At 41.1% G+C, this 16083-nt stretch overlaps 1 protein-coding gene across 1 annotated transcript in view; it reads right to left on the bottom strand.

The window, feature by feature from the left end:
• Positions 1 to 16083, bottom strand: part of PLEKHM3 (pleckstrin homology domain containing M3) — a 95001-nt gene that overhangs the window by 34174 nt on the left and 44744 nt on the right. Inside the window, exons 5-6 of the mRNA XM_054172931.1 lie at positions 14547 to 14740; positions 3038 to 3101 (exon numbers count right to left, since the gene is read on the bottom strand). Coding sequence (XP_054028906.1) covers positions 3038 to 3101; positions 14547 to 14740 — 258 coding nt within the window. The remainder of the gene's footprint in view (positions 1 to 3037; positions 3102 to 14546; positions 14741 to 16083) is intronic.

Raw genomic sequence — 16083 nt, 5'->3', positions numbered from 1 at the left:
CAGTGTAAAAACTGTCAGTCTCACCAAAAGCAGCCCAATAGCCACATAAAATGGACAGTTTTTAATTGCAACTTGCATGAACTGTGTCCACATAGCCAAAACCCAATTATATACCCCTTAGTAACTTCAGCAGAGAACAGAATTTACATCTCCATCAAGTTTCAGGTAAAGCTGCCCTGGACTGTGCCTGCACCATCAAGGACTATATTGCACATATCAAAAAGTATATAATTTTTCCAGTGTATTAGGTCTGGTAAAGCCAGCAACTTCAGGAGTGAATACTTGCTTCCTAACAACCTGAGATCTCCCTCTTTAAAGCTTTGAGTGATAGGAATAGCGTTGGATAAACTGACTAACAGAGATGCAGTAGTGTTATGGGTGGTGCAGGACTGATTGCTCTTTGCATAGATGATGCCTGGGAGAGTTGGAAAGGAAAATGAATGTAGCCAATCATAGAATCAACAAGATTGGTAAAGACCTCAAAGATCATCAAGTCCAACCTGTCACTCAAGACCTCATGACTACTAGACCATGGCTCCAAGTGCCACATCCAATCCCCTCTTGAACACCTCCAGGGAACAGAACAGGCAAGCTGTCACACTTTGTGTCTCCGCTTGTTAAATCTGAATGTACCTAATTAGTTATCTCATCTGCCAACACCTCCAATGACAGTAAGAGGATTCTAAGAATATGTACCCCATGGGAATGCCCATAGATAGACTTGTTGCAAACTTTATTGTAGTCCCCAGTGCCCTGGTCTGCAGCGAAACCTTGCTGAGGTACCTACGTATGTGTGTTTGTGATTATAAATACACACATGCAGATAAAGACCATCACTTCCTGCCTCTTTGGTTAAAGGTCAGGTCTACTCATATCTGCAGTACAAGCACTTGTTAATGAGTAAAATACTAGCAAAACCACTACATGACCAGGATTTGGTGTTTCCAGAGATCAGGACATTTTGTTTAATGTTTTTCCACTCTGCTTTAAACCTCACATTTTAGGTCTTCCCCAGCAGAGCACTGTTCAAGTGGGGTCAAGTGACAACCATTCCCAGAGCATCAGATAGCTCAAGAAGATACTCTACCACATCCACAAGGTATGGATGTGAGCATGGAGTTCTGTTAAGCTTGGAAAGAGAATTAAACTGGGTTTCATTTCGGAATAGTATTATTTGCTGCTTCATCTACTGGCAAACAGGCATTTCAACTTTTTTGCACCTAAGAACAGACCCTCATACAATATCTTTGAAATTCACCTGCTTGGTATTAAACAACCCATATTTTCTAGACTCATTAAAGAAAACTTGGCTTGCAAACAAGTCAGAATTGAGCTGGGACTAACTATTCCTTATATCTGCAGATTACCCCCTCTGCTTTTCTAATTCACTCACCATGCCTTATCTTTCCATTAATCTTTAATAAAATCTTTAGTTAATTCCCCAAACACATGCAATCTACATGACAGCAGGATACCGTGCAAAAGCAGCCCATGGATATGAGGAAATAGGCAGCAGAGTAATCAAATGGAGGGGGAAATCTTAGGATTAAAACACACCCAAACTCAGTAGAAAATGCTGAGCAATTGGGAGAAAGTAGTGACAAGGGGCAAACCAGGGAGGTGGCAGGGGCTGAGAGGGTATTTGTGTTTCTCTCACTGTTAGATTAATTTTCTCAACGGGGCTTTCCTCACTTTTCCACCGTTTCCACTTGGACAAAACCAGGCAGTCTGATTTCAAACTTGGAGCTTCTGAAACATGGCAAACCCTCTCCAGGCTGACAACACAGACTCAGATACGTTAAAAAGAAAATGCAATTTAACCCACCCCAGCAGAAACACTAATCAAATTATACTGCCTTTAAGTATGATAAGTTTGGGGCTAGGGCCCTCAGGGGAAGAGAAGGTGTCCTGCAAACACAACAAAACACGCTAAAGGGAACTGTTATATCAATGGATGAATTCTGACTTCTACCCTCCCTCCCACAGAGTGCTTGATAAGCTGCTGATTGCTTCTAAAACTTCTACTACCAATGTTAGGAACTGATTAAGCAGCTTACAAAGCACTAGGGGCTAATAGACAGGCCCACCAGGGACACTGCAGCTCTGGAGTTAAGTAGCTTGCTTTTTCTTGGCTTGATTATTAAAGATGAGATAGCAGGACATGCTGAAAAGATGTGGAAACAGTTTTAGACCTCAGATGATTGGCCTTTTTTTTTTTTTATATATATGGATCATTTCTACCCTGTGACTTTATCAGCCAACAAAAGCCATGTTTCCTGCAGCTCTGTAGTCTCCACCTCTGAGGGGCATCTGAACTACCTCAACTTAAATGTGTCAGCTGAATGCCCAGAAACATAGAATATCAGGTCAGAAGAGAGCTCAAGGATCATCTGGTTCAACTGACTATGCTACCTATAATTCTGCAGAAAACTCACCACTAGATATAGGAAATATCAGTGGAAGAAGCTTACAAAAATGTGTTCTACATATTACTGGCAACAGTATTAGAGTCTGAACACAGATGCACCCAGGTCAGCTCACACAGCAGTAACGTTTTTGGGGTTTGTTTGTTTTGGGTTTGAGTTTTTTTTTTCTGGTTGGGTTTTTAATTTTATTTTACCCCCTCTTGTGGTAATGCCTAGCAGACTTTGTAAATAAGCATGTTGCACTAGGGACTGTATGAACTCATAAATTCCTAAATAACTATTCTTTCAAGCAAAGAAATAAATATTACTTGTCGCCTGTAAACTGAGCTTTAAATAAGCCTTCACGGACCAGACAAAAACATTTTCACAGCAAAGTTCTCTTCTTTTGCAGTCTCTTTCTAGCCCCATTTCAACACTGAACATCTAAGCCATCTCTCTCATTCCTAATCAATGTCCCTGTTTATCTTTTATTTTTATATTAAACTATAAACCACAGAGATAGCTTAAAAGTAATTTATGCTCTGATTAGCTAGAAAGGGGAATGTACAATTAGCACTGAATATGAGAATAGGCTTGATGTGTAACAGGTAGAATTAGCTGAAAAAACTTACCTGCTGAAGGTCTGCAAGAGAATAAAGATGGATTTGTTGGAGAAGATACTCTCTGGGAAAGATCCTGGAAAAGAAAATAATGAATGTTTGTCACACTTTTTTTGACTGGGAAACAAATATTTCCTTTCCCCACCAAAAGACTGCAGAACAACGATGTTAGAGAGAGAGCTTGTCAGAAACTAGAATTATGTCACTCTGTAAGCACCAGCTACTTCTACAGCATTCCTTATGGGCTTAACAGTTCCACAAGAAAAGTGAATGCTGTGGTAGCGTCATTCTCCAAGTGTCAGGTAAGCATGTACCAAGACATTCACAGCTGCTGAAAGCTCACCCTGAGCAGAGATGGTGTTTTTTTAAACAATCAACCCAGTAATAGAAACAAGTCACCCAGACTACACATTAAAAATATTTCATATGTTTTTTAGTACAAGATTCCTGGTCTGATAGAAAGCTGTAGCAGTTAATTTCAGATGTGATTTATGGGTTTGTAACTGAAATAATTTTAAGCAAGTTTAAGTCAAGCAGATACTGCTCGTCCAACATGAAACTGCTTGACATCAATTCCCTTCTGCATACAGAAATACATGTATTGGCGTAGATTTTATAATGACTTGAGAAAGGCATATTTTCCTTACATAAACTAAGGGCTCAGGCAAGACCGTTGATTTTCCACTACAGCTGTTCAGTAAAGCTATAATATGAAACCTTAACAGGGATGTCCTAATTAGAGTGACTCACAGTCAAATGGAAAACTGGGTTAAAGCAGCATTTCAGAGAAAAATGGACCTTGTAAAGGTAAGTGGATATTAGCAAGAAAAGTTTATGAAAACCCATGTATCTACCATAATGATGTCAGGAAAAGAAAAAAAAGTGCATCTAATTAAACTATCTTAGTGTGCACAGAGAAACACCCAGCTGATATGCTTTATTTTCCATTCACACAGAACAAGTAAAACCCCATGCTAAGGTGTTGTGGGGAGTGGAGTATCATGTCATTCTTGTGAAAAAAGCAACCAAACATCTCAAGAGGCACAATTATTTTACACTACATGTTGCTCAGAGAAGAAGTTGTGAACTCAGTTCCTACATTACAATCATGCAGTTTTAAGGCAACACAGAAAGAAAATCCTTGGCTTTATTAAATGTACAACCAGAGCTCTGGAAAAGACTGGTTTGTAATGGTAGAACTGAATGGCAGTGAATACAAAGATCACTGCATACGTCGGAAAAGCCAAAGGTACCGAAAGGCCATTACGGCCTTACGTGATCATATGAGACTAAAGAGAAAGAACACAGGAACTCGAAGAGATTGTTAGAAGCTGTGACAACAGCTAAAGCACAGATCAGCAGGGATAACAGTACCAACTGCAATCTTTGACAGAATACTGAACCTAAGAAATTATTGAAGCACATAATGGAAGTCCCTTCTACTCCATTAGTTATCTTAAATAACTATCTTAAACTGATGCTTTCAAAGTTTTCTTAGAGGGACTAAGACTTTCCACTGCTATTGAAGTGAGTGGTACAATATCTCACTTTTTACCATTGGAAAAAAAAAATCTAAGTTTTACTGAGATGGGAAGGGAAGAATCCTACATGGAAGACACCAACAGCTGGGCACTGCCAATTTTACAGCACTCTTCAGGAGCAAGACTGTGCCCTTTCTCCTAACTCAGCAAGCATGTCTACCCTACCCACCTAATTCTCAGTTGCAGTCTCACTGGTATACTGCATTTCCCCCTTTCAGTTCTGTAGGCTATACTATTGCTTCTATTAGAGGTGAATGTTTCAGTGGCCCTGCTGCATCACATCTTCAGAATACATTTGGCACAATGTCAAAGACCACTAGAAAACAGTCAAAATCCAGACAACAGACAATATATCACATTAGGATTCATCATTTGCACATAGAAGATTTATTAAAACTGATTGCTAAGGAGTTGGCTCTGAACAACATTTTGAATCCATTAGTATTTTTCAGCTCTAACAGAATTTCTTATATTAAAAGTTCCCCATCACTCTCCCCTGATCACACAGGGAGGCATTAAATAGCACGGTAGCTTTGCCAGGAACTGTGCTACTTGCTGATGTCCTTAAAGCACTGATAAAGAAAATAATTAGCTAATGAAAGATTTCCTTTTTAAGGAAATAGCCTGGATAGCCCATAATGCAGAAACTGTCAACAGTCAGTATTGATAACTAACATCACGTTCTTCTGCCTTCAAGAACTCCATTTTATTTCCTGCAAGTTCTAACTTCTAGTAATAAGTGTGCAGATGAAAAGCTAACTCATGATTGAAGGGCTTCTTTAGGAGATGTTGTGGGGGATGCAATGTCTTAGCCAGCACAGGTTCTGGTGATACTTATCCTCTCCCTGTACCTGTTCCCCTCCCTGAGATACACTGGATTGCAGCATCAGCTCTGCAGAGCCAGCATCCAACACCCCTCCTCCTCCCAAACCTACTTCCAGGAAAAGATGTACTGCCCTCTCAGTCTTATGCAAGACACACACACATACACAAGCACACCCAAGCACTCAAGTGAGAGGAGTGCTTATTTCCATTGCTATGGAAACTGAGGCAATAAAAACTCCTCAGTAAGTAAGGCTGGTCCAGCTTTAGATTTGCAATCTTTCTACTCACTCAAAAATACCTTTTGGTTATGATGGACCACAGAAAAATAGCTGAGCAGCCACAGCTTGCATGTGCAACAGCATTTACAAAATATTCTTACAAAGCAACCAGACCAGTTCCTGTATGGTTCCCAACACACACAGAGGTGCAAAACACTCCCTCAACACCTGCCCACATCACCCAAGATAGACAGCACACAGCTCCATGAGTGTGAAGCCCCTGAAATCACCTAAAAGTAGGCAACTCAGTCCCTGAAACTTCAAAATATAAATTATGCACATTTACCACACCTGTGGTGACCTCAGCAACTGTTTCAAAAACACATCTTGCTGTGCTGCACATCTGATTAACATTGAGTAGCTGGAGAGTGTCTAGAGAAAGGCAAACAAAGCTGGTGAAGGGTCTGGAGAACAAGCCTTATGAAGAGTAACTGGGGGAACCGGGATTACTCAGTCTGGAGAAGAGGAGGATCAGGGGAGTTCTTCTTGCTCTCTACAACTACTTGAAAGGAGGTTGTATTGAGGTGGGGGTCAGTCTCTTCTTCACCAGAATGGGAGAAATGGCCCCAAATTGAGCCAGGTGAAGTTTAGATTGCATTTTAAGAAAAAATTCTTTACTGAATGGGTGGTCAGGCATTGGAATAGGTCCCCCATGGAGGTGGTGGAATCACCATCCCTGGAGCTGTTAAAAAAATAATGTAGATGTGGCCTTTCAAGACATGGTTTAATGGCTATAGTGGTGTTAGGCTGATGCTTGGACTTGATGACCCTAGAGGTCTTTTCCAACTGAAATAATTCTATAATTCTATGATTAAAATCTTCTCCAGAAAAATTCTATTAGACCTATTTGGGCAGAAACCCCAAAACTCAAGAGATACCTGACCTTAGCTTGTGAAGTCACCTCCCAAAAATGCATCTGTTTATCGCCAGTTTTGTCAGTCTCTAGCAGGCATAAAACAAGAGCTTAAGAGGCACAAGAATATCAAACGCAAACACATTTTCATAGAAAACTCACCGTCACAAAAAAGAAGCAGATCAGTTGGGGTAGGGAATTCATACAGACTAAGTGGTCCAGTGAGTGAGAAAATGAATGATGTCTGGTTTGCAACATCCACCTTCTGACAACAGCTTGCTTGTCTGCATAGGTTCTCCAAGCCTCATGAGATGATAGCTTATATAAAGTCTTTTTCACAGCAGGGAGCACACAGGAATAATTCAGAGCCTCTGGCTTCTGGGCTTAGACACTTTCTATCATGTAACCAGTGGGAACATAGTATCTTTGCTATCTCTGTTTCCCTGTCAACTGCAACTGAAATAGGCTAAAGGAAGCCAAAGTCACTAAGTAGCATGCTGCAGACAAGACGGGGCTTACAGAATCACAGAATCACCAAGGTTGGAAGAGACCTCAATGATCATGAAGTCCAATCTGTCACCACAGACCTCAGGACTAAACCATGGCACCAAGCGCTATTGCATAGTCTCTATACAAAGTACAACGTAGCATTCAAATCAACTTAAAATCACATTCATGTCTAAAAATCCAGCACAAGCCACAGAGTAGGCTAAGATAACTACACTTAGAAACATTTCAGTAGAAGACATATTTATTTTCTGCACAAGATGGATCTTTGAGCATGCTTGGGTTAATATAAGGCCTTGATCCAAAATGAACATTGTTTTTTTTCCTTGATAAAAAGGTCCTTTACAAACACCAAATGGGAAATCTCTGGTAAGTTACTTGTAAATCTTTTGATCATTGGGCTATAACAAACCAGTTTCGGTTTGTTGTTTTGTTTGTTTGTTTTTAAAGACGGTCAATTAAAACTTTTCAATAAACAGTGTTCTTTTAGTCAAATCTTAACACAGAAAAAAACTAGAGAGAGCTAGACAAAGGTCAAACGCAAGATGTTAAGTCTCATCACAATAAAACCTCAAACGGCTGCTACTTCAGAATGTGACCTGTGACCTTTGAGCGGCAAACAGTATTGAGTGCATGTCTCACTAAAAGCACCTCCTAAGATTTCGAAGTTTGGAAACTCCCCAACAAGTTTCACCATTGATGCAGAACAGAGAAGCTGTGACTCACAGGATTGCTGTGCTGTAAACCCTGGCTACCAGTCAGGATTAAGCTTGCAAAGAACAAACCAAGTTCAATACTAACCATCCCTCCAGCTTGGCCAGTTCCTGTGAACAATAAAATCCAAAGTCCTGTTGGTTAAAGGTCTCTAAATTGCATTGCTATTATGTGTTAGATATAAAAGCCATCAATGCAATCAGGAAAGAAATCCACCACTGGACTAAAAAACTAAAGAAGAGAATTGAACATTGTCAGTTTGTGATTGTTATTCTTTTTTGTTTGATATTATCTGAAGCATAACCTTCAGCCAAGATAGGAGCAGAAATTTCATCCATTCCCTTTCGGATGATCACATCAGGTAAGTATTTGCACAAACAGAGGTTATCTTTTCAGGTCCTTCTGCAAACAGAACCACTGATAAGACTTTGCTTTTTGCATTTGGACAAAGTCTGTAGTCATGGTGCTTCGTTAGCACTAAGTAATTGCTCTGCATGTAAAGCCTGTTTATCATCAGTTTAGGTAATTTTTCTCCAATGGGTTAAATACCCTGACAGCTCTCCTAAAGCTGCAACCAATTAATCTGCCCATGCCTGACACTATAACCAAAGTACAAACGTAATAAGCAGAGGGAACTCTGCTTTTTACAGCACAATCAAAAGAAATCAAGTTAGCTGGCAGATGGGCACAACCAAGCTTCTTTTGTACCAAAAAGCCTGTTGAAACCTAGGACAGGAGGAGAAAGGGGAGGGAAAGCTGGCACTATGGTTTCATGTGCAGTCAGGAGTGTCTTGTTTGACTAGCTTGAGAATTGTATGACTGAACTCTGACTCGTGGGAGATGCAGACACACCAGTCTAGCATGCAGCCACATTCAGTCGTCCTCTCCACCCCTTTTCAGGAAGCTGCTACACCCACAGCTGGCACTGCACCACAGGTACCAAGTCCATTTCCTCAGCCAGCATAGTTCATACCCTGGCACTGCAACTTACATCATTACCAATTTACTTTTAAGCTACTGCTCCACAATGCAAACTAAAGCAGCTGACAGGCAAACATATCCTGATTACCAATGTTTCTGTATTTTTTTCCCCCTAGACAAGAGGGCCTCTGGAAGTCCCTACAGCACGCACCACCAACACTGTGACTGTGTGCATAGCTCATGGGCAGGAACTGTGCACTCTGATCTCACTGATGGGAATTGAAATTGTGAGTTCCTATTTGATTTTAAAAGCACAGAGGGATATCAGTGAACCACCAGTTATCCCAAAATATAAGTAAACTCTTCCTTGGTTTTCTCTTGCAAATCAAGTATCTTAGATCCCCTAATAAACCTGAAACAAATGGTTAAGTGGTCACGGTAGTGCTGCCTTGACAGTTGGACTTGATGATCACAGAGGTCTTTTCCAACCTTAATTATTCTAGGATATTCTCACCTTTACTCACTTTAGGGGCTCAACACTATATCCTCTTAGTTTGAATGAGTTTCTCTCTCACTCTTTTTCCAATCACTAATGCAACAAATTTTCTTCTTCTCTTAGTCTTGCTGTTAAATCAGAGTTCTGAGTGCTATGAAACCACACCTTTCTGTTCTCTTCCTGCTCAAACCTCCTTTTTGTAGTCTAGTGCTCTCACAAGTTGTGTCTTTGTTCTCCTGCTCTTGTATTTTCACTGTCCAAATGGCCTACCCATTGCAAAGAAAATGGAGAAAAAGCCTCTTTCGACAGCCTGGACATGACTTAATGACCTTCTGTTGTCCTTGGTCAGAAAGATGACCTAGCCCCAGCTCCACGTACGTGCGGTATTTGGTGCTACAGTGATTGCGTAAGATCCATCAGGATTCCTGTGATGTGTTTAGACAGGTTCCCCAACTGCCACACAAATATTTTGAAAGTAACCTACTCCTCTGTCAGAAGTGATATGTCTAAGGCCTCACTGTAGGAAGTGACAGGACTCTATTGTTCAGCATAACTGAATTTGGGCTTATTTCGCATCATGCTGACGGACTGGCAGGATCAGCCAGGACCACACATCGGTGGCATTGGAGGCGTACCTTTAAGCTTCTGCTGCAGCAGCAAGCTCTAATTTGGTCTTCGTGTAAGACACCAAATAATGTATCCAGCACTGGAGTTGTGCTAGGGTAAAACTGATATATTGTTCTGGAGCTAATAAGATATCCGTGCAAGCAAAGCAACCAAAACAAGCGAGAACTTGTTGAGTAAGGACACTTGAGGCAAATTATGTCTGTTGCAATACTGAGGTGACAAACACAGCAAACTAGGCATAACAAAATCCCTTGTAAAATAGGGAGCTCAGCAAGAGGCTCAGAGTTTCTTCTGGCTAATCTCAGAGGAACGCTGCTGATATGCACCAGTGGAGGGCCTTATATCTCCTCCCAGTTAAAGCTCAGTTCCATTTTTTTTTCTCTTGCAAATATAAAAAGAGCTTAGAATACATTGGAGTAATAGGTGAGAACAAATCATTATAACTGATGAAGGCCACTTTTACTGTGAGCCTTCTAGCTACTTTTAGGATTTCTCCTGCACCTTTTCCTTTCTTCCTTTTTGTCTTCCTTCCTAATTAATCACTTGTTTCTTCAAAGTTCATAATGTGGTTTAGCCTGGAGTTCTCTGCTGGATGCCAAGTTTCAAAGCTCCCAAAGCACCTATCTGTGCACACCAAGCATTATAAATAACATCCCTACATTTAAGTCAACTGAATCCTGAGCTAACCTGGTTTATAGCCATCTGGAATTCTTCAGAAAAAGTAACTTGTAAGCACTGTAAACAGTTCTGTCTTCCCAGAGGACACCAAGAGTTTCCAACTTCATTGCCATCTTCGTTTTGCAATCTGGGTTCAAGAGTGAGGTATAGATTTAAAGAAGATGATAATGCAAATAGTATTAATAAAAGAAACCTCAGAGTGATCTGCTTTTCCCTAATAAGGCAGGCTCTATCAGTGTCCCAAAGGCAGCAAGGTGCCAATACAATTAATCAGTCTGTTTTTAGTTCTCCCTAGACAGCAATAGTAACAGTTTGTTTCAGTCTGTTTATATGGGTCTGACAGGTCTTCAAGATGCTGTGTTCACTTCCGTGTGATTAATAGCCATTCAAATACTAAGGTGAAGACCAAGCAGAAAAAGAGTATTTTTAGAGCAGGACAGATAACTGGATTCTCTCCCTGAGCCTTTCATTTCTATCTGGGAAACAGTACTAAATTTAGGAATGCTGTCTCACCGTATTGTTTAAACTCCTCCTTTCCTTGCAACTTGCCCATGTGATGAGCCAAACAGAAATTTAAATTGTATATTCCTTTACTGTTCCACTGTGCTCTATAAACCTATCATGTCCATAGTGACTGCTGGGACACACTAACACCATATGAAGAAAGCAAAGCCAGTTTTGAGCAGCAAATAACTCCTTCTGGGAAATGAACATTTCTTCCTTTCCATCTCTTAGGGAAGATCTGAGGGACCAAAACTGATCACCAAAACCCATCCTAAAAGAGATTTCACAGACCAAGAGGGAGCTGAACTCTAAGGTGTGTTCTGTACTTTCCATCAGTGCCCTCTACAGCACTTGTTTAACAATTCCTACCAAACTGCTTTCCTAGTACACTTCTTGGCCTGGAATCCTCTTTGCCAGAGAGCTTTAATTTAAGACATTGTGAAGGAATCCTTAGATAAGGAAAGGGCACATTGAGATTACTTCCCAGTTTCCCCTTCTGCCATTCTGGATGTTTCATTTTGATATGCGGAGGTTGTTCTCTCCTCTCCCCACATCACACTGCTGTGCTTATTTTTGTCCATTCTCTCTTCTCTGCATTTCTTCAGCATTTCCCATCTCTCCTTTTTGGAAGTAGGTGTTTGGGCTTCCCCTTTGTCCTGGTTTCTCCTTAAGTCTTAATTTCCTGAGATCCTTCCCTTCTCAGAATCTCCTCCTCCTGACTTTCGCTCATCCCTCTATTAGTCCATTGATTTCTTTGCCTAGGCTTCCTTTAGTCTTTCTTCTTTCACTGCCTTACCCAAGTCCATTCAGAGTCCATTCCCCTTTCCTTCAGCATTAATCAGTGTGACAGTTTAGGATAATTTCTTGTCTGCCACTTCTTTCCTGAATAGATCTCACCCTCCTTTCACTTTAGTTGCAATGAAAAATGGCAGCATAAGGAAATTACAGCTGAATAGCAAAACAGTTCTGCAAGCTAATAACACTGACTAGAATAAAAGAAAAATCATCCTAATTTTTAAAATGCTGTCAACCATCTTATCTGTGTCAGTTTTAGTTTGATGCCTAGGAAACTTTCCCCAGATCTTGAGTAGAAAGTGGTAGAATGTAAATGAATTACCATTGGATGTAAAGGGAAAAGAATTATAAAGTCTGAATAATCCCATTGGTCTTATAACTAACATAAAGTTAGTTGTATAAACTGTTTTTCTCTCTTTCTTGGCTCTTTGCTCTAGCAGATACTAGCTGGTGGCTTTTGCTTGGCTGTTGCTGACCTTGGCTGCGTTCTTGTGGCTAAGTAACTAACAAGCTACTCTCCTCCCTTTTCTCTTTTCCCTAGTACAGGGAGAAAGCGGGGTGGAGAGGGGGAAGCTATTGGTAACCCATTGTTTTTGCCCAGAAGGGTCCTTGTGTTGTTTATAAATTGCAAATATATGGAAATATGGTATATTTTGTACATACTCATTGCATTTCATGTTGCCAGATTTTAGTTTGCTTGTAAATACAGCTTCATTTGCTTCCATCCCAAACTGAACTGGTCTGTTCAATTTTATTTTGGGGGATAGTTCTCCAAATTAGCTGGGGGGTAATTGCAACCCACCACACTACCAAACAATAGTGACTGAGCAGTAAGATACAAACGCATATTAACAGCCAGTGGGTCTGAGACAAGAACTCAGTAGTGCCCTCCAGAAAGGGAGGAAGGGATGTCTAGAGATCACTGAGTCCAACCCCACTGCCAGAGCAGGACCATATAACCATATAATCTGGTGCAGGTCACACAGGAACACATCCAGACGGGTCTTGAAAGTCTCCTTCTCTTAGTTGTTCTACGTAGGTCATCAAAACATTGACACAGCTTATGTATGAATAGCAGACCACCTCAGTTCTTACCTGAGAAAGACACAAGTGAAGCCTTCTCTCCCTCACAGAGAATTCAAGCCACCCATCCCTAAAACACTATGCTGAAAATACTATCACTAATGTCATCTGTTTTCTTGTTCTTTGGCATCTCCTAATTCCAAAGCAGTTGCTCTTCTGTTTGGCGCTTTACAAATGCTCACAGACACATTTACCATCACATCAGCTGCATGCATTTAGAGCCACTCAGCTCACAGTATGGCATGTGCAGAGACATCTCCCTATTTCTTTTGGAGATCCATGACAAAAGTCACTTGCTTTTTTTAAGGTAAATAGTGTGGCTTGGTGGTTTTAATAGGATTATTCATTTTTCCTTGTTAGAAAAATGCAGCAGCAGCTGAATGGACTGAGAGCACTTGCAAAATTAAATTCACTGATTATAAAAACACTGTTTCCACCATAGAAAACTCAATTTGAAACATCTGCTGTGCTGTGATCAGGTGTTTTCCAACAAACAAAACTGTTGGCACAGCCATATCATGGCTGAGCAAGAGCACAAAATTCTCTGGTGTCACATAAATCCTATGTTGGGTCATGTACCTGGGGACTGCAGCTAGCTTCTGCCTTTGAGTGAGATCCCATAGCAGAAGAGGGCAAAAGCATTGGACAGGTGGTTGACTCCAGCCTCTCTCAAGCTTTGCCATACTGTGAGGTGTTGCAAAGGGACCTGGGGTACTGACTGATAGTAGGCTGAACATGAGCCAACAGTGTGCCCAGCCAAGAAGGCCAATGGCATCCTGGCCTCAATCAGGAACAGTGTGGCCACCAGAAGCAGGGAGGTCATTCTGCCCCTGTACTCAGCACTGGTTAGGCCACACCTTGAGTACTGTGTCCAGTTCTGGGCCCCTGAGTTTAGGAAAGATGTTGACTTGCTGGAATGTGTCCAGAGAAGGGCAACATGGGTTTGGAGCATAAGCCCTATGAGGAGAGGCTGAGGGAGCTGGGGTTGCTTAGCCTGGAGAGGAGGAGGCTAAGAGGAGACCTTATTGCTGTCTACAACTACCTGAAGGGAGGTTGTAGCCAGGTGGGGGTTGGTCTCTTCTCCCAGGCAAGCAGCACCAGAACAAGAGGACACAGTCTTAAGCTGCACCAGGGGAGGTTTAGGCTGGATGTTAGGAAGAAGTTCTTCATAGAAAGAGTGATTGCCCATTGGAATGAGATGCCCAGGAACCCAGGAAGGTGATGGAGTCACCATCACTGGAGGTGTTTAGGAAGAGACTGGATGGGGTGCTTGGTGCCATGGTTTAGTTGATTAGATAGTGTTGGATGATAGGTTAGATGTGATGATCTCAAAGGTCTTTTCCAACCCAGTACATTCTCCTCTATAACCGTGACTACCACACTGCAATGCATGCAATGTGGTGTGGATCTTTTATTCCTCTTTCAGTGAAAACACTCATGCACAGCCAGGATGTCAGAGGAGTAAAAGATGCACAGCACAATGTGTGACCCCTGGGCTAACAGTTGTCAAGAACAACTTCAGGTATTCAGACCCTATAAAAACATTTTCTTGCAGCAGATAACCCTGCTGCCCAGGGAAGTAAAATATCTTTCTAAATGAGTAACACCTTCAGAACTAGATTGTGAGGAAAACAATAAAAGGACAAAAGCAATACAACAAAGAAGCTACCTCCTCATGTTGCATGTTTGTAGCTCTTACCTTCTGCGCAGATCTTCAGCCACTGCTGCTCTGCAGCTGAACAAATAAGCTCTGAGAGACTTTAGCTGCTGTCTCAGGCGGACAACAGTTGCCAGAGGTTCAACATGCTTGTATAACATGGGATTTTCCTGCTGGATATCAATCAATGGCTCCTCATAAACATATTCCAGGAACTCTTTGGCTTGCTTTGATACCTGAAAAATAAAGCAACCAGTTTAGATAGATTTTTGTCCCCAGTCTTTTAAAGTAGATCTTCCCCTCTGTGATCTGTCACCTTTTCTCTACATCTGAAAACTTACTTTGCTATCAATCACAGAAGACAGACCCAAGAGAGATTCAATCATCTCTGATTATAGCTAAATCAAACTTCATCAAGACCATCTAAGCTAAGTGTATGAGATAATAGCTTATTTACATCAAGTACAGCAATATTTGCAGCCACACATGTTATCACCACAGGGTAAGAATAGAATAGAATAGAATAGAATAGAATAGAATAGAATAGAATAGAATAGAATAGAATAGAATAGAATAGAATAGAATAGAATAGAATAGACCAGCCCAGACCGGGTTGGAAGAGACCTTCAAGATCATCGTGTCCAACCCATCAACCAATCCAACCTGCCTAAACAACTAAACCATGGCACCAAGCACCCCATCAAGTCTCCTCCTGAACACCTCCAATGATGGTGACTCCACCACCTCCCCGGGCAGCACATTCCAATGGGCAATCACTCTCTCTGTAGAGAACTTCTTCCTCACATCCAACCTAAACCTCCCCTGGCGCAGCCTGATACTGTGTCCTCTTGTTCTGGTACTGGCTGCCTGGGAGAAGAGACCAACATCCGTCTGTCTACAACCTCCCTTCAGGTAGTTGTAGAGAGTGATAAGGTCACCCCTGAGTCTCTAGATGTTTTTCAGGTCTAAAAACTGATTATCAAGTTTCTTCCCTGTTAATACTTTTCTGTTTGTTCACTGTTTTCCTTTTGGCAAGAAGGAAGTGATCAGGCAAGTGCCAGAGCACAACATTACAAAAGGAAACATACATATGATGCAAATCCAGTCATACTGTGCCATCCCAGAGTATAGAATTCCATTGTAAACTACTATTCCCATTTGTTTTGTGCTCAGCCAGTATGGTTAAAGTTATGTAAAAATAAAATAATCAGAAGCATATCTGTCAAGTTGGTTTTGCTGTTTTGTTTTGTTTTTTTAATACTGATAAAGTTGAATTTTACTGGTGTCATTCATGCCCAGTGTTTCATGATAGTGTTCTGTTCTGCTTCCACCTGCAAAGAGCTACTGTAATCCTGGTAAATTAATGGAACTTCTGTCCTCACTAGAAAAGATACTCCAGTTTCTGAGGTAAGAAGGCCAAAATCCTCTCATTCCTTATTTCTGCATTTTATCGCAGCTGGAAAAGAGAAGATGGGATTAGCTGAAATGAGCTGCAAATCACTTCAAACTGTGCTGTAGAAATACTATTTGTTCCACAATTCAATTAGTCCTCCTGGACCTTTAAATCACTGTTTACACT

Source organism: Dryobates pubescens, chromosome 2 (assembly GCF_014839835.1).
Source record: "Dryobates pubescens isolate bDryPub1 chromosome 2, bDryPub1.pri, whole genome shotgun sequence".
In the NCBI taxonomy this organism is placed as follows: domain Eukaryota; kingdom Metazoa; phylum Chordata; class Aves; order Piciformes; family Picidae; genus Dryobates; species Dryobates pubescens.
Note: the sequence above shows the minus strand (reverse complement) of the source record. Positions and strands in the feature narration are given on the sequence as shown.